Raw genomic sequence first — 22,085 nt, 5'->3', positions numbered from 1 at the left:
CTGACCTACCTCACTCCTTTATGGCTCCTCATCACAATTTGAGATTCTTCTGCCAACAGCAGTTATAATAATTCCATAATTATTTCCATATCTCACGTTACCCTGGTTCTCTGTAAATTTGAATCTTACAGCTACAAAGTCCAGATGCACTTAATCGACAAAATCCTAGAAGAAATCAACAAAACCTGTCAAGGCCTTTTCATTCCAGAATGAAGATGTCCTCCTATTTCAAAGAAAGGGGCTTCCCTACCTCCAACATCAATGCTGCCCTCAACCACATCTCTTTCATTTCATGCACATCTACCCTCACTCAATCCTCCCACCACCCTATCAGGGATAGTGTTCTTCTTGTTCTCACCTACCACCCCACCAAGTACATCTTTCCCTCCCCACTCCCACTTTCTGCTTTCCGCTGGGATCGCTCCCTACGCGACTCGCTTTTCCATTCATGCCTCCCCACTGATCTCCCTCCTGGCACTTATTCTTGAAAGTGGAGCAAGTGCTACACCTGCCCTACACCTCCTCCCTCACTACCATTCAAGGCCCCAAGCAGTCCTTCCAGGTGAGGCGACAGTTCATCTGTTAGTTTGTTGGGGTCACATACTGTGTCTGTTGCTCCTGGTGTTGCCTCCTGTATATCAGTGAGACCTGATGTAGATTGGGAGACCACTTCACTGAGCACCTACGCTCCATATGCCAGAAAAAGTGGGATCCCTCAATGGCCCCCATTTTAATTCAACTTCCCATTCTCATTCCGATATGTCTATCCTTGGCCTCCTCTATCATTGCGATGAGGCTACACTCAGGTTGGAGGAACAACACCTTATATTTCGTCTGGGTGGTCTTCAACCTGATGGCATGAATATCGAATTCTTGAACTTCTGGTAATGCCCCGCACTTCATCATTCTCCATCCCCTTTTCCCTCCCTCACCTTATTTCCTTGCCCATCCATGACCTCCCTCTGGTGCTCCTCCCCACTTTCTCTCTTCCATGGCCTTCGGTCCTCTCCTATTTGATTCCCACTTCTCCAACCCTGTATCTCTTCCACCAATCAAATTCCCAGCTCTTTTTTCACCCCTTCCCCTCCCGGTGTCAGCTATCACCTTGTGTGTCTCTCTCCCCTCTTCCCGCCTTTTAAATCTACTCCTCAGCTTGTTTTCTCCAGTCCTGTTAAAGGGTTTCAGCCTGAAATGTTGACAGTACTCATTTCTATAAATGCTGCCCAGCCTGCTGAGTTCCTCCAGCATTTTGTGTGTGTCACCTGGATTTCCAGTATCTGCAGATTTTCTCATGTATGTGATTAAGTATTTTCTTTTTAATAATTTATCAGTGTGGGTATTTCCAAGATCAAGCTTTAACTCTATTTCATGTTTGCTGCCACGTATTAAGAGAATCAATGCAACAGAAATGTAGTCATGGAATTATCAAGCAGAGGGCAAGGCCTTTTGCCTGCAGACCTTTAAATATCCTTCAAATTGCAGCTTCCAACTCTTGAACTTTACTCTGCTATCCCTTGACAGATTGCTTGAAGGGGTGGTGGAGGATTATCTTCTCACAGTGTTTAAGTGCTTCCTAAACATTGTAAGTGCATGTGCCTCCACCCCTATAAGCAATGCTTTCTAGATTCCGACTTCCCCCTGAGTGAATCAATGTGTTGCCTCAGCTCCCCATCTAAACAAGTTCAAGTTCAGTTTATTGTCAGTCTATCATACTCATGTACAGTATGCTTCATAAATAATATTTTCTTAATTTTTCAGTGAGTTAAAAAACTTGAATGTGCCAGAATTTCACTATTTTGGCCTTGTTCGCTTCCCAGACTCTGTAACTTCTAAATAAAGTAATAAATATTAAATTCATGAAACTTTCTTTGTATTTTCTCTGAAGAACTTTAAAAACACACGTCAAATTCCTGTGGGTTATTTTTTATATACAATTTGTACATTCTTTATGACAAAGAATCGTCCCAACACTTCTATCATTACCAACACATAACACATTTTAGAGACCAGTCAAGTTTTTCCAAACAACTGCTTATATAGGTGCCATAAAAATGAGAAGAGACAGGGGAGCATGTGGTTGTCATGGCAGAAGACTAACATTTTGATGTCCAGAAATGTGAGGAAATTAGTTTTATAACTTCTGATCTGAGAGTATGTTTATTATATGTCATTTACCAAATTAGCTATTATTTGAGTGTTTTAACTGAGGAATAAATATCTTCAATTTATTTCTTTATATTTAAATTACATTTACAAGCTAGTTATCCAGTCAAGTTACCAAGTGTGAGGCTTTGCCAACTTCCTTTTTAAAAGTGAAAAATGTCATTACCATCAGATATTGTTACCATCACACAACTGGCAGTGAAGTTGTCAAGATGGCCACAAGATCACCAGCAGAATGATCAAAAAAAAAATACAGAGGTACAATTAAAAAAGATCCAGTGAAATATCAGCAGTAACTGGAAGAAGGGAGACAGGAAAACTTAATATCATCTCATAATTACCAAAGCGCAAACAGAGACTGAAGAGAAGATAGTTAGAGTTAATCAAAAAAACAATAGGGCTGCTGATAAGAAAAGACAGGTAGTATAAAGTTTTATAGCAGGGGATATCCTGCCAGAATCTCTAGTAGGCCAGCAACAAGAACAGAATGACATACATTTTCCTGGAGCTTCACCTATGCACTAATGGAGACTACGAGGGGTGATTGATATGTTCGTGGCCTAAGGTAGAAGGAGTCAATTTTGGAAAACCTAGCACATTTATTTTTCAACATAGTCCCCTCCTACCTTTGCACACTTAGTCCAATAGTCGTGGAGCATATGGACCTTGGATGTCCAGAAAGTGTCCACAGCATGGGTGATTGATAAGTTCGTGGCCCAAGGTAGAAGGAGATGAGTTATAGCTCTCGTTACATGCACATGCAGGTCAACTCTTTGAGTGATTATGTGGAAAGTTTGAAGTTAATAACTCATCTCCTTCTACCTTAGGCCACGAACTTATCAATCACCCGGATGAGTTATTAACTTCAAACTTTCTGCATAATCACGCAAAGAGCTGGCCTGCACGTGCATATAACGGAAGCTGTATAACTCATCTCTTTCTACCTTAGGCCACAAACTTATCAATCATGCATCTGTGGACACTTTCTGGAGGTCCAAGATCCGTATGCTCCACGACCGCTGGACTAAGTGTGTAAATGTAGGAGGGAACTATGTTGAAAAATAAATGTGCTACGTTTTCTAAAATTGACTCCCTTTACCTTAGGCCACGAACATATCAATCACCCCGGTATAAGAAGATGCTTTAAATTTCGAGTGTTGCTTGTTTCAGAGTTGTTGAGACTTCTGTGAATGTTCCATAAGTCTTACTGTTAAAAAAAAAGTGTGTAAAGTTGAGAAAATGTTTTGTCAGTGTTAAAAAAGTGTTCTCTCTTATGGACAGTTGAAAAGTAAGATCTCCATAATCTGTCTGAAATTTGAATTGCTGTTATTCTAGTGTTGGGGAGGGTTAGGCAGATGTTTCCTAAGCATTATTGTTTTTTAAACAAGACTAAATAATGCCTAGTTTAGCTGGGCTGCCTATTTTCATGTTTCACGTGGATGGTTTTTACAAAGTCTCTAGCCACCTGCCTTTGATAAATAGTGCAGACTGTAAGAATGTGTTTTAATTGTAAGTGTAGCTTCATCTAGTGTATTGTCAGAGTTGATGTTAAACTAAAACCATTGTTTGTCAATGTCAAAAGTATTTTGCCATTACCATCACAGTGCATATTTTGATGGGAAATAAAGTTTTGTTCAGTAATATTGGTCTGAACTCATTTGCTGGAGTCAAGTGCTTTGATGGTTGTTGTGTCTGAAACTACATATCAATTAAATAAAAGCACACATGCAGGAGATGGCTCTAACTAGTGTATTCACATTGCAGCGAGTGAGCGAGCAAGAGGATGATGCACACACGTAGATAACAGATCATTCATAGTGCCGAAGGGAGCCATTGCTCTAAAAGAAATTGATCCATACAATATAATTCCTTCCTCCTTTAGATTAATGCAACATAAACTGCATATATACAAAGCATTGAATTTCCCTTTTCACATACCATATCCCAAGTAAACAGGCTTTCACATAACTAACTTCTCCATGCTAAAGTCTTTTGGGTGGTGCTTTGTTTCTTTCAGGATAGCACCTCTGGACCTGTGGAGTGGCATCAGGTTTGGCAGGTCCCTTGTCAAAGACAATGATCTTAGTTGCTGGTGTCACGTTGCTGTCAGTGACATGATCATTACTGAAGGTTACATCTGGTGGCTGTAAAGTTTCCATCTTGTTGGATGCAGTCGACTCAGATGTGCTCTTCGTTTGAGCACCCAGTATCTGGTCCACATGACATCTCCATGTCTGATCCCCAACATCTGTGTACATCAGTGGTCTGATTCTTGTAGCTATCCTAGCGGGTGTCCAATTGTCTTCTTGGTAATCATGAGCTAGGACTTCCTGTCCAACCTCGAAGCTGCTTGCTGATTCACTTGGCAACTGGTTGAACTGTTTATTCTGCACTTCCCTCCATAGGCCTGGTTTCAGGAAATCTATGCAAGATCTCAGATTCCTGCTCATGAACAGAATTGCAGGTGCTTAATTTGTCATTGCAGGAACAGAGTTCCGATACACAAAAATGAAGTTGTCCACCTTGTACTGTAGAGATGTCCTCTTTGTCCATCCCTTTAATGGACTTCTTGAAGGTTTGAATAGACCCTTCAGCTAACCCATTTGTTGCTGGGTGGTGAGGAGCTGACATGAAATGTATGATGCCATTTTTCTTCATGAATAGTCTGAACTCTTCTGATGTGTATTGTGGTCCATTGTCACCCACAATTTGTTCAGGTAGGCCATTTATGGTGAAGGTAGTCTTCAGAGCAGAAACAGTCTATGCTGAGATGGTTGACTTAATTGGTATGACCTCTGGCCACTTCTGGTTTGGGTGGCTGTAGCACTGCTTCAATCTTCTCTTGTGACCTATGTAAGACATGCTTGTCAATGGCATGTCAGCACATGAGGTTTCTCTTTCTTTGCACACAGACCATACTCACTCAGCGTTACCAAGGTTCTGGAGGTGCTCTTCATCTTTCTTTCCAGTCAATGTGTTCTTGGAGAACCTGGTCGATTGCTCTTTGCCCAATTGCTGGAGCTGACGTGAAGCCAAAGATGAGACAATTATACTAGAGCAGTCCTTTGTGAGTGTTGATTTTGAGGAACTTCCTGCTTGACTCCTCAATTTCTATTTGCAGATAGACTTGTGACAAGTCAATCTTTGAAAACCTCTCCCCTCCTCCCAAACATGCGAAAATGTCCTCTCTTCATGGCAGGGGATACCGTACAATATGTAGCACCGGATTGATTCTCATTTTGAAATCCCCACATATGTGAACAGCTTCAGCCTTCCCTTTCCTGATCACAGGGACAAAGGGCATGGCCCAATTGCTCCACTCAACCTGGGCGAGAATTCCATTCGCTTCCAAGCTCTGAAGTTCAACATCAGCTTTAGGATGTAGTGTGTAAGGCACTGGATACACTTTATGGAGTCTTGGTGCTGTTGCTTCATCCAGTTCAATTCTGGCCTTCATGCCTTTGAGCATATCAATACCCTTCTCAAACACCATCCCATTAGCGTTAAGCAGCGATGACAGTCTCTGGTTAGTGTTATCATTTGGCATGCAGTTGCCTGTTGATGTCACATTGAGAGCTTTGATTGTGTGCCAGTCTGGCTGGATTTTTCTCAGCCGTTCACGTCCAAAAAGTGCTGGCCTTCCACTTTTTCAAAACATACAACTCTAACTGCTGTGTCTGGCCTCCATGTGTCAAATTCACCTTCAGTTTGCTTTTGGGAGAGATCTTTTCGCCCAGGCAGGCCTTTATCATCACTGAGGGCTTCTCTAATGGTATCTCAGAAAACGGTCTGTTGCAGTCAGCCTCTGAAATTACAGACTAAGCTGACCCTGTATCCAGCTCTATTTTCAATTTTATACCATACACGTCTATTGTGATCCATATGTTTTTGTGGTTTGCTTCGGTAATACTATGCAGTTCTAAGTATGACAGCTCCCCTTTGTCAGACTCTGTGTTGTCTGATTCTGTTTCACATTTGGTCACTTTATGCATTAGCTTCGTTTTATTTTTGAAACTTTTCACTCGGTGTGGTTTTTCTCTTCGGTTGTGCGTTTTGTCTGCCTTGCAGAGTCTCTCTATGTGATCTTGTCTGTGACACTTACTGCAAACTTTTATTCTGAACCAACAGTCATTTGTATCATGGGAAGTTTTGCCACATCAATTAACATTTTTGGCTTTTTGCATCATTCAGGGACATATTGTGCATTTCACATCCTAACCTCTTTTTCTGTAGTTTGGCTGCATTCTTTGCTGCAGTTTCAAATGGTATTGCTATGGTCAATGCCCATTCTAAGGTAGGTCTCTTTCTGACAGTATCCTCTTTTGAGTGCCTATCCCTTAATGCATCAGAAAGTCCATCTCTAAAGTCACAGTATTTGAAAAGTTTGTGCAGTTCTGCAATGTATTCAGAAATGCTTTCATCCTTTGACTGATTCTTTTTGTAAAATCTAAATCTATCAGCTATTACCAGTAGTTTAGGCCTCAAGTGATTTTGTAAAATTGTAACAATTTTCTCAAACTTCTTGTTTGCTGGCTTTTCAAGGGTTACTAAGTTGCATAAGAGACTGTATGTTAGACAATAGACAATAGGTGCAGAAGTAGACTATTCGACCCTTCGAGCCTGCACCGCCATTCTGAGATCATGGCTGATCATCTACTATCAATACCCGGTTCCTGCCTTGTCCCCATATCCCTTGATTCCCCTATCCATAAGATACCTATCTAGCTCCTTCTTGAAAGCATCCAAAGAATTGGCCTCCACTACCTTCCGAGGCAGTGCATTCCAGACCCCCACAACTCTCTGGGAGAAGAAGTTTTTCCTTAACTCTGTCCTAAATGACCTACCCTTTATTCTCAAACCATGCCCTCTGGTACTGGACTCTCCCAGCATCTGGAACATATTTCCTGCCTCTATCTTGTCCAATCCCTTAATAATCTTATAAGTTGCAATCAGATCCCCTCTCAATCTCCTTAATTCCAGCGTGTACAAGCCCAGTCTCTCTAACCTCTCTGCGTAAGACAGTCCTGACATCCCAGGAATTAACCTCGTGAATCTACGCTGCATAGATGCTATTTGAGCTGTGCGTAGCCACATAGTAATGGGTAAAGAGAAAGTAGAGCAGTGGGCTTGATGGGCTCATCTTGATGGGCCAAATGGCCTAATTCTGCTCCTATGTCTTCTGGTCTTATGGTCTTGACTTCCTCACCGGGGATCACAGTCTGTGCAGATCCACTTTGGGGGTAAGAACAGGAAGGCAGATTATTATCTGAACGGTGTAGAGTTAGGTAAGGGAGAAATACAAAGAGATCTAGGAGTCCTTGTTCATCAGTCACTGAAGGTGAATGAGCAAGTGCAGCAGGCAGTGAAGAAGGCTAATGGAATGTTGGCCTTTATTACAAAGGGAATTGAGTACAAGAGCAAGGAAATCCTCTTGCATTTGTACAGAGCCCTGGTGAGACCACACCTGGAGTATTGTGTACAATTTTGGTCTCCAGGGTTAAGGAAGGACATCCTGGCTGTAGAGGAAGTGCAGCATAGATTCATGAGGTTAATTCCTGGGATGTCTGGACTGTCTTACGCAGAGAGGTTAGAGAGACTGGGCTTGTACACGCTGGAATTAAGGAGATTGAGAGGGGATCTGATTGAAACATATAAGATTATTAAGGGATTGGACAAGATAGAGGCAGGAAATATGTTCCAGATGCTGGGAGAGTCCAGTACCAGAGGGCATGGTTTGAGAATAAGGGGTAGGTCATTTAGGACAGAGTTAAGGAAAAACTTCTTCTCCCAGAGAGTTGTGGGGGTCTGGAATGCACTGCCTCGGAAGGTAGTGGAGGCCAATTCTCTGGATGCTTTCAAGAAGGAGCTAGATAGGTATCTTATGGATAGGGGAATCAAGAAATATGGGGACAAGGCAGGAACCGGGTATTGATAGTAGTTGATCAGCCATGATCTCAAAATGGCGGTGCAGGCTCGAAGGGCCGAATGGTCTACTTCTGCACCTATTGTCTATTGTCTATCTGCCTCACTGATAATCAGTACTGGCACACTTCAAGCCCACTGCTCTACTTTCTCTTTACCCATTACTATGTGGCTATGCACAGCTCAAATAGCATCTATGCAGCGTAGATTCACGAGGTTAATGGGTTCTAGCACCCATTAAGCTAAGAAGTATGGGGGCTTTCCAATCCATATTGCTTGCATTACTATACAGTTCAACTCTCTCGATATGACACTGAGCTTTCATTAGCACTATCAAATTTGTCAACTTTCCTGACTAAAACCACTGCCATGTTATTTTCACTTTAACTTTGCTAATTGCGTCTTTCACTGTGTACAATACAGTTACTCATATGTCCCCTTGTTAGCGTCTGTGATGGCCTTTTCCGTACTGTTTAACTCTTACTGTTTCATCCCATAACTGTCGGTGCAGTTGGTGATATTCTCTATTGTTGAGGTTCATGCTCATTGCCAATTTGTTGTGTCTGTGCACAACTATATATCAATTAAATAAAAGCACGCACACGGGAGATGGCTTTAACTGGTGTACAGTCAGCCCTCCTTATCCACGGGGGATTGGTTCCGGGACCCCCCCGTGGAGACCAAAAAATGTGGATGCCCAATTGGTGGACTTTAGGACCTGGCTGAGCTCCGGAGCTTATTTAACCTGTCTCAGTGCAGTGGACTTTAGGACCCGGCGGGGCTCAGGACCCACCGCCTGTAGTGTTTCTATTCCGGAAAACGGTCATGATTGAAAATAAAGTGGAAACAATAACGCGATTGGAAAGAGGTGAAATGCCATTGGTCATTGGAAAAGCATTAGGCTACAGTCGGTCAACGATCGGAACAATTTTAAAGGGTGAAGTGAGATTAATGGAGCATGTGAAGGCCCTGACCCGATGAAAGCTACAGTTATTATTGAGCAATGCAGTGGTTTAATTATTGAAATACATATGTTTCTTAAGTGTTTTATATGTATAGAAAGGTAAAATATATACTATATACTAAGATAAACGTTTGACTAACTGATGTTAAATAATACCGGATGTACCTGTTTCGACTTAGAGAACTTACGTTTTTTCAAATTTCCAATCCATGGTAACCCATGCACATCCTCCCGTGCACTTTAAATCATCTCTAGATTACTTATAATACCTAATACAATGTAAATGCCATGTAAATAGTTGTTTTGCTGTATTGATTAGGGAATAATGACGAAAAAAAATCTGTACATGCTCAAACAACAAGTGCTGAAGAGAGAACTTCCCGGTTTTCCCGATCCGCAGTTGGTTGAATCCACGCATGTGGAACCCGCGGATAAGGAGGGCCGACTGTATTCGCATGAGAGAGAGTGTGAGAGTGAGTGAGTGAGAGAGAGAGAACAATGTGCACGTGTAGACAATAGATCAGTATGCATGCATATGCAGTGCTAACTAAGTGTGTCATTGCTCTAAAATAGGTCCATATATCACAATGCCATTCTGTCAAAATTCCAATAGTCTAATTAGTAAACAAGTGTTTACTAATGTGTCTCAAAAATATATTCTGAATATAGTTAAAAATGGGTTAAAACAAGTTTATTAAAGGGTACGGTTTTTATTAGAAGGATTGACTTTTAAATCTGTATTTGTCATTTCATCTTAAATTAATTTCAGTATTTTGATGGTGTTATGGTAATGACACTCATCTGTGAAAATGCCTTAAAATATAAAAGTTCTCTTAAAGGTTGATCTATGCCAAGATCTGGTCTTCATTCCAGAGCCTAACATAAAGGTTATAACATAAACAAAACAGAGGTTCAAGAAATTTCATTTTTTAGAATTTCAAGTTGTTAAAAGTGCCCTTAATACAGTGGTGGCCAACCTTTTACATTCCATGCGTCAATTTTTTCATGCACGAGTTCAGATGTGCCACACAACTCTTGTACACCATTCAATTCTTGTAAAAATATGTTAATATAGACATATTTAGTATTTTTACATGATATATTGATTAATATAAAACAAGATTAACATTACTTACCTTAATGAGACTTTTAATATATTTTGTCTTCTTTTGATTTCTTTCTTTTTCTTAATCGCATATTCTTTCCGTAACACAGACCCAAGCACAGTTTTCCTTCTATTTCAGTCTGATGTTGTGTTTTATCATGTCTTCTATTACATGAGAAAGTGTTTTCACAAACAATGCACAACTGTTTTCCTGACGGACCTGCTATAAATAAGAACTATTTTCCCACTGATAATTGAATTCACGTTTACTATCACTTTCTGCTTTTCTTTTGCTCATTTTCTTTTGTACTGTGATGGGTAACTGAACGTAAAAACAAGGATAATTTTTGAAAAAGTGCAAAACTGCAAATGTTCACAAAGGATGAACAAAGCACAACTCCATAGCGCACAGGTGTCAATTGTAAACTGACTGGCAAAAACCTGCGACGCACCGCTGGTGTAGACGCCTGGCACCACAGGATCAAACAAGTATCAAACGTGTATTGAACAGTCATGGAACGACTGCAGAACAAAAGTCCTTCTTTCCTAGTTTGACTCACTGAACATTTTTTAGAATTGAAAACAGATTAATGTGAAAAAAGATAACATTCACCAAAAGATGTGCACAAGATAATAAAATCGCTTAAAAATAATTGTTAAGTTTTAGATTTATTCTCAGTAAAGCCCATTTCTAGCTCTAAGCTACTTGAATTCCTGTTATAGATTTTTTTTCTACAAGTCGGTTTTTTGGTTAATACTTTTTGCATGAGGAGGCTTACTTTTTTATTATTATCACTGGGATGCAATGCACCACTTCTGATCATTCAATGTGCTATAGGTTGGCCATCCCTGTCTTAATCGAAGAATCACCCACATATAACTCACACACATAATACTAAAAGTAATATCACCAGAAAAATTAACAAACAATAAGGTGCACTTGCAACAGAAGTTAAAAAGCAAATAATATAATGTTACTGGCGCTTCATAGCTGATGAGATTTGGGTGCTGGCAGTGAGTTTAGTAGTCTTATGGCGTGGGGGAAGAAGCTGTTTCCTATCCTAACAGTTCTTGTCCTAATTCTATGGTACTTCCTACCTGATGGTAGGACGGTCAAAGAGATTGTTGGATAGATGGAGGGTTCATTGACGATGCTAATGACTCTGCATGCAGTGCTCCTGATAAATATCTCTGATACGTGGAAGATAGACCCCACCCCCCATAATCTTCTCAGTGGTCCTTGTCAGATGCCTTGCAATTCCTGTACCAGATGGTGGTATAGCTGGTCAGGACATACTCAGTGGTGCTCTTCTAAAAAATTGGTTAAAATGGGGTGTGGGAAGCCTAAAGCCTCAATCTCCTCAGGTGTTGGCCTGTGTTTTCTTGGCCAAGGAGATGATGTTGAGGGACGAAGTGAGATCGTCGGTTATGAACACTCCCACGAACTTGGTGTTCCTAACTCTCTCCATGGAGGAGCCGTGTATGTGCAGTGAGGAGTGGTCAGCATGTACTTTCCTAAAGTTCTCAATCATCTCTTTATCTTGTCCACGTTGACTCAAGTTGAGCTTGCACCATTATACCAGCTATTCTACCTCCTTGTGTCTTGTCATTGTTGATGAGACCAGACACTTCCCTTTACCCTTTACAGTGCAATCATCTTAGAAGTTTATTTAGTTTTAATTTAGCTTAGCTGAGAAAAGACTCTATTTCTATTGGATTTCATACGACCTTGCTTAGTTCATCCAAAACATATCCAGTGAAGTATTTTTAACACATTGTCATGTTGGAAAATCTTCTCATAGACAGTCATTCAGCATAGAGTAGGACATGTTTCCACAATGATGTTTTGAAGTGGAAGATGTCTGTGAGTGAATTATTTTAACATAAGGTGAATGTTGCTTGTCATCCATCACACAGGCTGGACAGAGTAAAGCCTTGGGCTGATGACAAGGAGGAAGAACATGATTGGAGACAGCTCCACTGTCTCCTAGCACAGAACCTAGCACAGATGCACACACACACACAAGTAGACACTCTGACCACAAACAGACTGAACACACGCTGATAAATCTGGTTACACATAGATTAACTGCACACAGACTGACCAAATGTGGGCTGAACAGATGCCGAGTGACCGCACACAGACTGACCACGTACAGTCACACACAGGCAATTTGACCACACGCAGAATGAACACATATAGTATGAGCACGTTCAGACTGAGCATATGCAGACTGACCATACACAGGCATACTGTGGTCACATGATATGCGCATTGACCAAATGCAGACTGCTGCAGACACATTCTGATCAGATGCAGACTCACAACACACAAACATTGTCTGACCACATACTGGTGTAGTACTAGCCGGCCCAAACTCTGACCACACACAGAGGCAGCATACACAGACATATGCAGATTGAAAACACAAGAGATTCACTCTGACTATATACCCTCATGTAGACACACCATTCTACTTTCCACCCCACCACCTCTGCCTTTCATGATCCTTACTCTAGGTGCCCCTTCCCTCAACATCCCCTTCTCTCAATTCCTCTCCCATCACCACCTCCTTCCCTCACTTTCATCTCCCTCTCAATCCCTTTCCCTGTCACTATCCCACACTGTTATGTCAACGTATAAAGCTGTGAGAATGATCTTATCAGAGTTCAGATGTGTAAATGGAGCTGTACAACACTGGATTAAAACTAAACATTCTACCACAAACAGATCAGATTAAGTGTCTCTGGTCCTGCCACTCCAACGTGTTTTTGCAATGTTGTCCTCCCAGTATATACACAACATGTTCCCATGTACATCACTGTCATACTGAGCAGATATTCTGTTTCAGTGATAGTGACAAAAGGGTCATCCCGTCCTAGTTGCAATTAGAATTGAAACAGAAGTCCTGTGCAGAACTAAGGAAGTGCTACACTGCTTGAGGAGTTGTGTTTTAGCCCCTAATCCTCCCTGAGTGAGTGGCATGGTATTTTGTACATGCACTTGAGAAAGCAGACAAGACTTGGTGCAAATCAGATCATATGGCCACTTGAAAGCAGAGGAAAGCTGCAGATTTAATGGACCTCAATTACTCGAGGGTTGCCTGTGATTCACCTCTATGTTGAAACCTCTCTTGTATTCTTCACGTTCTGTGAACCTGCTGTTCTCCCACGCTTTCTTTGGCATTCATATCTGCAGTTACCATAAGTAAAGTGCTCTGCTATTACCCATTTATCCATTTATTCAGCCCCCTCTCTATCTTTTAGCACGTGCTTTTGAACTTATCTCTTACTATGTTTATGAAAGATATTCCTTACATTTGTCCTTTGAACACATAGACTTTATGAATCCCTATGGGACACCTCTCTGTGTCTGCCATTGTGATTTTCACAATATCTAGATTAGTGTCACCTAAGTCAGACAGATTTTAAGTAGTTCGTGTGGGAACTCTATTGAGTGATGGTCGGAGAGCCAAAGGTGGTAAACCTTGTCTTAGTGGGGATGCCAGCTTTAATAACAGTTACCCTGTCTATGGCTCTCATAATTAAAACAAACCATCTGTCATGTCTCCCTTGGCTTCCAACTCTCTAGGAAGAACAATCCATGTTTGTCCAATCTTTCCTTATAGCTCATTCCCTCTAATCCAGACAGCATCTTGATACACATATTCTGCACCCCCTCTACATCCTTTTTATAACAGGGTATCCAAAACTGCAAACAATATTCCAAACATGATCTGACTGAAATTTTATATACCTGTAGTGCGACTTCCTTACTCTTACTATCCCTATCAATGAAGTCATACTTGCCTTTATTAGTAGGGATGTTAAGAATGTGGATTCTTTACCACTTGCATGGCCATTTTCTGTGAACTATGGATCTGGACCCCAGATCCCTCTGTGGTTCAATGCTCTTAAGGGACCTACTTTTAACTGTACACTTTCTCCTTTTGTCTGTCCTCTCAAAGTGCAATAGCTCATATTTGCCTGGATTAATCTCCATCTGCCTCTACTCTGTTCATATCTATAACTGACCTATACCCCACTGCCTCTTTGATCTACAACTCCTTTCATCTTGATGACCTCTGCAAAGTTGCTATTCCACTCATCTACATTTTCATCCAAGTAATTGATGAATATCGCAAACAACAGAGGCCACAGCTCTGATCCTTGTGGACCACTGCTGGTTGTGGACCTGCAGTCGGAATAAGAGCTTTGCACCACTACTCTCTGACTTTTATGGCAAGCCGGTTCAGAATCCAAACTTGCAATTCACCCTGGTTCCATGGATTTTTATAACCTGAAACAAACTGCTATGATGGACCTTATCAAATGCCTTACTGAAGTTCAGAAGATACCACCCACTGTCTTATCCTCATCAGGCACCTTTGTCACACCCTCAAAAAAAGTTCAATCAAGTTTGTGATGGATGACTTGTCCTGCACAACACTAAGCAGGCCATGTCTTTCCAAATTTTCTTAAATCCTGTCCCTCAGTATCTGCTCACATAACTTCCCTACCACTGATTGAAGCTCACTGGCCCATAATTACCTAGATAATCCCTATTTCCCTTCTTGAACAAAGGCACAATATTCGCTCATTTCCAGTTCTCCAGGCCCACACCTGTAGCTAGTGAGAATGCAAAGATCTTTGTCAAAGCACCAGAAATCTCCTCACTTGTTTCTTTCAATATTCTGAGATATATGCCGACAGGTCCTGGGGATTTATCCACCTTAATGCTTTTTAGAAGATCCAGAACTACCTCCTCCTTAATTTCAAAATGTCCCAGCATATTTGATTCCCCCCGTTTGTTTTCACTAACCTCCACTTTCTTCTCTTTGGTAAATGCCAACAAAAAGTACCTCAACAGCTCACTGTGACTCCAAGCCTTCCTTTTTTCTTAAGTGGGCCTATGCTCTCCTTAGTTTTCCTGATGTTCTTAACATAAGTATAAAATCCCTTGGGATTATCCTTGACCCAGCTTTCCAACGGCACTTCATTACCACTTTTGGCTTTCCTAATCACCTGCTTGAGCACTTTCCTGCTTTCTATTCCACAAGGGTCCTGTCTGATTTTAGCTTTCTAAACCATATGTATGCTATGTAACTAAATTTAGGACTGCTTGGGTCATCCCAGGATTCCTTACCGGACCATTCCTACTTCTTCTTACCAGCTTGGCTGTTCTTTAAACTGCACCCACCTGTCATACATATCAGCTGCTCCCAACCAATACCCCTTAGTTCCTATCATATCCTGTCATAATTTGCCTTTAAGTAGCTTGCCGCAAAATCCAATTTTACCCTTCCTCATAACTATCCTAAAATGATAATGAGTTGTGGTCACTTTTCCCAGGAGGTTTGCTTATTATCATGTCTGTCACCTGGACTGGCCCTTTTCCCAAAATTAGGCTCAATATGTTCTCTCCTTGAGTTGGACTTTCCACACACAGTTTCAAGAATCCTTCTTGGATGCACAATGAAAAAAGGCCATTGGAGATTTGTCAATGTTTTTAAGGGAAAAAATACCTTTTGAAGAATATGTGTTGCTGTGTGATTCGCAAATGTGACACACACAGAAGGAAGGTTACTAATAATTTTGAGTTCAAAGCTGGGAGAGATGTTGATAATTACCAAAATAAAGCATTAATCCTTCGTTGAAACTTCTGATTACAGATGACTGCAGTTTATGTGCAAGGAGCAGAATTTCTTCCCGAGTTCACACTGATCCGTAGGGAAAGTTATCCTGAAGAATCAGTGGGAGACCAAACCCTGAGCCACAAGACTGAAGATCAGGTTAGTAACTGAGCAAATAGTTCGGTGTTGCGTGTAATTATACAAACATTGGAGCAACCCATTGAAAATATGAACATGTGACCTTTTTGTTTGCTCTTTATTAGTGTTCATTATCCTTGCTGAAAGAGTAAAATACTTCCTTTCTGCTTCTCCAGATCAACTGGCAGGTACCAATCACTTCTCTTGCTGTTTTCTGTCCAAGCAGAAATCCTTCTGTATCGTTCAGCTCAAAATGAGAATCAAACAGATTCACACAAACCGGCAATATTTGAATGTTTGGCTACCTTAGGTCTAAATCCACATGAGAAATGATTGCTGAAAAGGTTAAGCTACTTGGCTGCCCGCAGAAAGCTATTCTCCCAGCATAGTTCTGCTGTTGGAATGCAGTTCCATAAATCTTATCAGCTCAACAAACATTCCTCTCCATCACAAGAAAGTATGTATTTTTATTTGGTGTTTGATTCCATTTTTTAATTGGCACAGAGGTTACTTCATCCTCATGGAACTGAAAATTTTACCTCTGCAGCATTGCGTGGACCAGCAAGACCGGTGGAAGTGACTGGGGCCCTTGACCTACTGAGAAATAGCATAATTGTTATGTTTTGATTATTTTGTTTAACATAATAATTTAAAATTTAGCACAAAGCACAATAATTGTAAACTTTCGCCCCAATTAAACTTGGATTGACCTTCCTCGAAACCCTATAGCACTGTTAAGAAATGAACATTTTGGGCGAGTTTATCATTTTCTAGTCCTTTGAGCACGTTAACTTGTCTGAATATACATTAAATGATCATTTTCCTTTAGTGGAAAGGCCAGCATTAATTATCCACCCCTAATTCCCTGAACATTGGCAACAGGACACATGTAGCGCAAGTCTGAGGTGAGATGATTAATGAAGCAATCAGAAGTCATTTGACTGTGGGGAAATAAAGTTTAGCAGAATATGTTCTAAGTGCCAATTAGCTACTATCAGTTTGTGTTACTGCCCAAGTTTACTTCCACTCCCAATGAGTTGAGGTCTGCAGGGCCCAAATCTATCTGATATAATATTTGGTAATATTCCAGGCATTCTGTCTCCCATCAACCATGATATTCCAGCAGGAGAACTGCAAAACTAGTGAAATATTTGTAAATGTATTGACGGAGTTATGCTGTTGTTTTGAATCGGGAGGATGTGGTACCACACTCTAGAAATGCGGAGTTTGTTTCTCCTGTATTCAATCCTGTATTATGGGTTGTAAGTGAGGCCAGCAGGGGCCTTCACCCTTCCCCACCCTCACTTCCCAAAATAATCATTAACATTATCACATGCACATAATCATGTAAATTTATAATACGAATTTCTTTAAAGTGCTACTCCTAAAGAGATCAAATTTAAATTTCTTCAGTGGTCAAGCTACAAATGGGTATTTGAAAATAAACTGTGGTGATATGATGAATAAAAATTTTAATCATTACTTTATCAGCTTATTGAATACCGTTCCCTCGCTAAAAGATATGGACGCAAGTGGTACTGATAGGTGAGGAAATTGTTAAACAGAAGCTTGTAGGTACACATTATTGAAAAAGATAATTGGAGACCAGGAATTCTACGAGACTATAAAATCCACTCAAAACAAGCTGGTTACATCAAACTTTGATTACAACACTTTGGAAATCTCCTTTCAATTACAATCTGCAATTTATGGAATGTTTAAAGGATTAAGCTTTATTGATGTCGTCTCTTCGTGTTTCAGAATGTAATCAGATATTTCTCTCAAGTCTTGGCAAGGCGTCGTCAACATTTGGGCAGATTTTGGAGATAAGATTTAACAATTTTAGAAAGGGTTAGTATGGGTATTGATCCAGGCAGGAAAGAATGTGGTGTGTGCAGTTGGTTACAGCATGACACACAACCATCTGCACAGCCTGAGTCCACGGCTGCCCTGCAAAAGAATTTAAAAAAAAGAAAAATGGATCTATAGTTGCTGTGCTTTGTTCTACTTTTATTTTCCAAGAAGAAGCAGTAATACAGAAGCACAGTGATTACAGAATGTAACAAGACTAGTGATTCTGAGGCAGGGAAACGTGAATTAAAATCCCACCCTTGCATCTGGAGTCGGGGTCTGATAGTGTTTCCAGATGAAAACCTTCAGTCACACCTCACCTGCCTGTCCTGATAGATGTTGCAGTTTCATTGCAGTTTGAAATTGTGACTTTTCCTGTGGTGTTCCTACCTGAATTGTGACAGCTTTATCCTGATGAATTAAACATTATCTCCCAGTGACAATGTCACTGCAATAACAATCATCATGGACAAAACGTTGGCTTAAATTTACTGAAACACTGCTTCCGTTGGGCAGTTGACAGCTTCTGTTGCAAAATAAACTGAAGTGGAACATTGAAAGTTCACAGGGTTGCATGAAGTTGTGAGGGGCAGAATAAATGGTTGGCTTTGCAAGAGGAAAAGATCTTCAGAATTATTCTCATGGGTAAATGACCGAAGCTGAACACTACGTACAATTTCTCCCTAATGATCAAAAAGATAATTGAAAAGTCATTGTACATTACTGTAATTGAAACAGCCAGCAAGTAATAATCTTTTAATGTTTATTAGACCATGCTTTAAAGTTGTATGGCACCTGCTTTCCTGAGCTGCTTGCTGAATATCTGTCTTCAGTTCTGCAGGTATATGTGCAATCATTTTGACAATTTTTCCATCCATCCCCACAACGACTGGCCTCCGTTTAGCCATGAAAGACACCAGGATAATATCTGAAGGAATCTAACAAGTCATGTTGCAATAAAGAATTAAAGGTTTGCTTTTCAGTTGCACCTTTCACTGCAACCAAAGCATTTTCTAGCTGGTGAGGTACTTTTTGAACTGCATCCCTTGTTATAATGTAGGAAGTGTAGCTGGGAATTTGCACACAAAACTCTGTCACAACAGATCAAGCTGCTGATCTGACTTATGGGTGTTGACTGGGCATCTGCTCTTTTACGTCCACCTGAATTAATAGGCAGACCTTGGTCCAATAATGTCTCTTACTAAGTTCTCATTGCAATCTATGGACTGATTTAAGAAGGATCTTGCTACTTTCTGAGGAGCTTAGACACCACAATATCAGAAACAGGCAGTTTGGGATTAAAATGTGGGGTAATTTCTTCACTGAGGGCATTGGATCATTGAGTTCCTCACCACAGAGGCTGCAGAGATCAGTCACTGTGTTTATTAATTTCAGAGATAAATGGATTTCTGGATATTAAGGGAATTAGGAGGTACGGTGATAATGTCTGAACTTAATGCCGAGGCAGGAGATCAACCGTGATCTTGCTGAACAGCAAAGCGGTGTGTGAAGAACCAGATGTTTTTGCTCTTGCCCTTATTTCATATGTTATGTTGCAATGTTTCAAAGGTTCAACATTCATTTTATTGTCAAAGTATGCATGTACTATACAACTCTGTTAATTAAAAATCAGATTATGATCAGAGTGACAGCAGTACTGTGTAGCCTTGAGATTTGCAATGTGAAAACTAACAATAGACAAACAATATGTCTTACATCAGAAGTGAACAGTGAATTAATTGAAATGGAATTGGACACTGGCTCAGCTGTTTCAATCATTCCACAAAATGAATTTGAACAGTATTTCAAAGATACAAAACTGAAGCCTGCAGATAATCATTTTAAATATTAGAGAAAAGATAACTTCTGTGGGAATGATATTCATAACAGTGAAATACAACAACCAACAGGCCACTTTGTGCCTGGATGTTGTAAAAACGGGAGAGCCAGTATTGTCAGGTCATGAGTAGCTGAGGCAACTACAACTTGATTGGAGATCCTTCTACCATTTGTAAGCCATATTCTCTGTAATAGAGTCAATTGAAAGTGAATTAAATAAAGTACTGGATGATGCCACAGCAGTGTTCCAGGATGGTATTGGAAAACTCAATCATATCAAGGGTAAAATAGTGCTAAATGAGTTTTGCAAACACCATCCGGTTCCTTATACCATCCATGATAAAGTAGCCAGTGAGCTAGATCACATGGAGGCTAAAGGGATTCTTTCCAAAGTTGTTTGGCACCCATTGGCAAAGCAAGTGGACCCAGTAGCCAATGTTTAGGGTCTGTGGTGATTTTAAGATCATCATCAACCCAGTACTGAAATTACATCAATACCCTCTGCCCAGGATAGAGGGCATCTTTGCAAATTTTTGGAGGAAAACATTTCAGCAAAGTTGACTTAGCTGAGGCCTACCTACAGATGGAGCTGAAAGAAGAGTAAAAGTTATTCTCACTATTAACATTCACAAAGAGCTTATCACTATAATAGGTTTATTTTTGCAGTCGCAGTTGCATCTGCACCTACACTCTAGCAGGAAGCTATGGACCAGGTGCTGCAAGGCTACCCATGCACTTGGTGTTACCTTGATGACATCATTGTTACCAGTGAGGATGACGAGGAACATCTCCAAAATCTCAAGACCGTGTTAAAATGATTCGAAGATTATGGTCTCAGAGCACGATACGACAAGTCTGAATTCCTTAAACCAAGGATTCCTTACTGTGGTCACGCCAAGGATTACACAAGTGCGCTGAGAAAATTTAAGCAGTGATGGATGCCCCGAGGCCAGAGGACATGTCAGAGTTGTGGTCCTTTTTAGGATTTGTCATTTACTGTAACAGGATTCTGCCAAACCTAGTTACTGTGCTCCACCCTTTGAACTGTAGATCAGGAAGAAATGGCAATGGATAAAGAATGTAAAGGAAATGGTGACATCAGACACCGTACGCGCACATTAAGATCCGGATTGCCATGTACTGTTCGAGATGCCAACACATCCAGAAGAGAAGTGTCCACAGCCGACAGAACCCCTTCCTCCTGCCCCAGAGTCAACTCCTACAACCACCATGGAGGAAGCCTCAGAATCTGAGATTGTTTTGCAGCCACAAGTCTCACCTGACCCTCCGAGTGCTCCCCTTGTCAGGAAAGACATTATCTCTCACAAGAGTAAGATATCCTCCACAGCAATTAAATTTTTAGGCCTGAAAGGGGCAATTTAAAATTTCCTGTGCATACTGTGCTGTGGAGATTATACATATGTGCGTAATATTGAAAATATATTGTTTGATTAAGCAATTTTTGCTTTAAAAATTATTTATTTTGGGCTATATGTATGAAATACGTGATGGCATACAATATTATGTCACCACGTCAAGCATGCATGCCTTGCTTAAAGTAAAAGCAAACTAAGACATGCTCTCCTGGGCTCCACACACAAAGTGCTGGTGGAACGCAGCAGGCCAGGCAGCATCTACAGGGAGAAGCACTGTCGACGTTTCGGGCCGAGACCCTTCGTCAGGACACCTCCTCCTGGTCGCCCTGGGCTCTCATTCTTTTCTTGGAATTAGTTTTATGTTTTGGAGTTACAAAGCATGGACAGCTCTTTCTTCACAAGTTACTCCAATGTGAAACCTACTGGGAGCTTGTTTGCTGAGGGCTCTTCTGCATCAAAGAAAACCCAGCTACCACCTACTCACCTACACCTGGTAACACAGAGAATGTAACAGCATGGCTGCCACAGACCTGGTGAAAAGCCCCAGTGGCTAGTAGCAGATAATCTGGCTTCCAATAGATAGGGTTTACTTACCTTACCGAAGCATTTAGTGTCATTTGATTAGATGGAAAAAGAATGCAAGTGAAAGGGAATCTGACCTTAACAAGAATGCTTTGAGAGCTGGCTGTCTCCAACAATTGGAAGCTGCTGGGGTCCCACAGTCCCCTGAGAAATAGATCTGCTAAGCTTCAATGCTAAGTGGAGATGTATCATCTGTGACATTCAAATTGTCAACAATATCAGAGAGGAAGATTGTATTTGAGTACTTAAAAATGAGTATGTCAGCCTTAATATGACAACAATGACTAATAATAGCATTAGGCTTCAGGGTAAGTGGCTGTTGCAAGAATATACTACAGTATTCAGAGGTATTAAATTTGCCAGCACATCTTGAATGGTGGAGCACATTATAGTAATTATCACTAATACTTGATGTCATCTGCTACTTTGTACAAATAATATTGCCGTCATGTTTGTGGTGCCCCTTTGATGTGAGGTTGCAGATACTGTTTCGCTTTAAATGCATCTGTGTA

At 40.7% G+C, this 22,085-nt stretch overlaps 1 protein-coding gene across 1 annotated transcript in view; it reads left to right on the top strand.

Moving 5' to 3' along the window:
- The window catches only part of LOC140729187 (ADAMTS-like protein 1), a 459,173-nt gene that overhangs the window by 124,814 nt on the left and 312,274 nt on the right, over positions 1-22,085 (top strand). Inside the window, exon 3 of the mRNA XM_073048667.1 lies at positions 15,827-15,946. Within this exon, the coding sequence (XP_072904768.1) occupies positions 15,827-15,946 (120 nt within the window). The remainder of the gene's footprint in view (positions 1-15,826; positions 15,947-22,085) is intronic.

This window comes from Hemitrygon akajei, chromosome 6 (assembly GCF_048418815.1).
Source record: "Hemitrygon akajei chromosome 6, sHemAka1.3, whole genome shotgun sequence".
NCBI classification, from domain to species: Eukaryota; Metazoa; Chordata; class Chondrichthyes; order Myliobatiformes; family Dasyatidae; genus Hemitrygon; species Hemitrygon akajei.
This window is presented reverse-complemented; position numbering and strand designations above follow the sequence as displayed.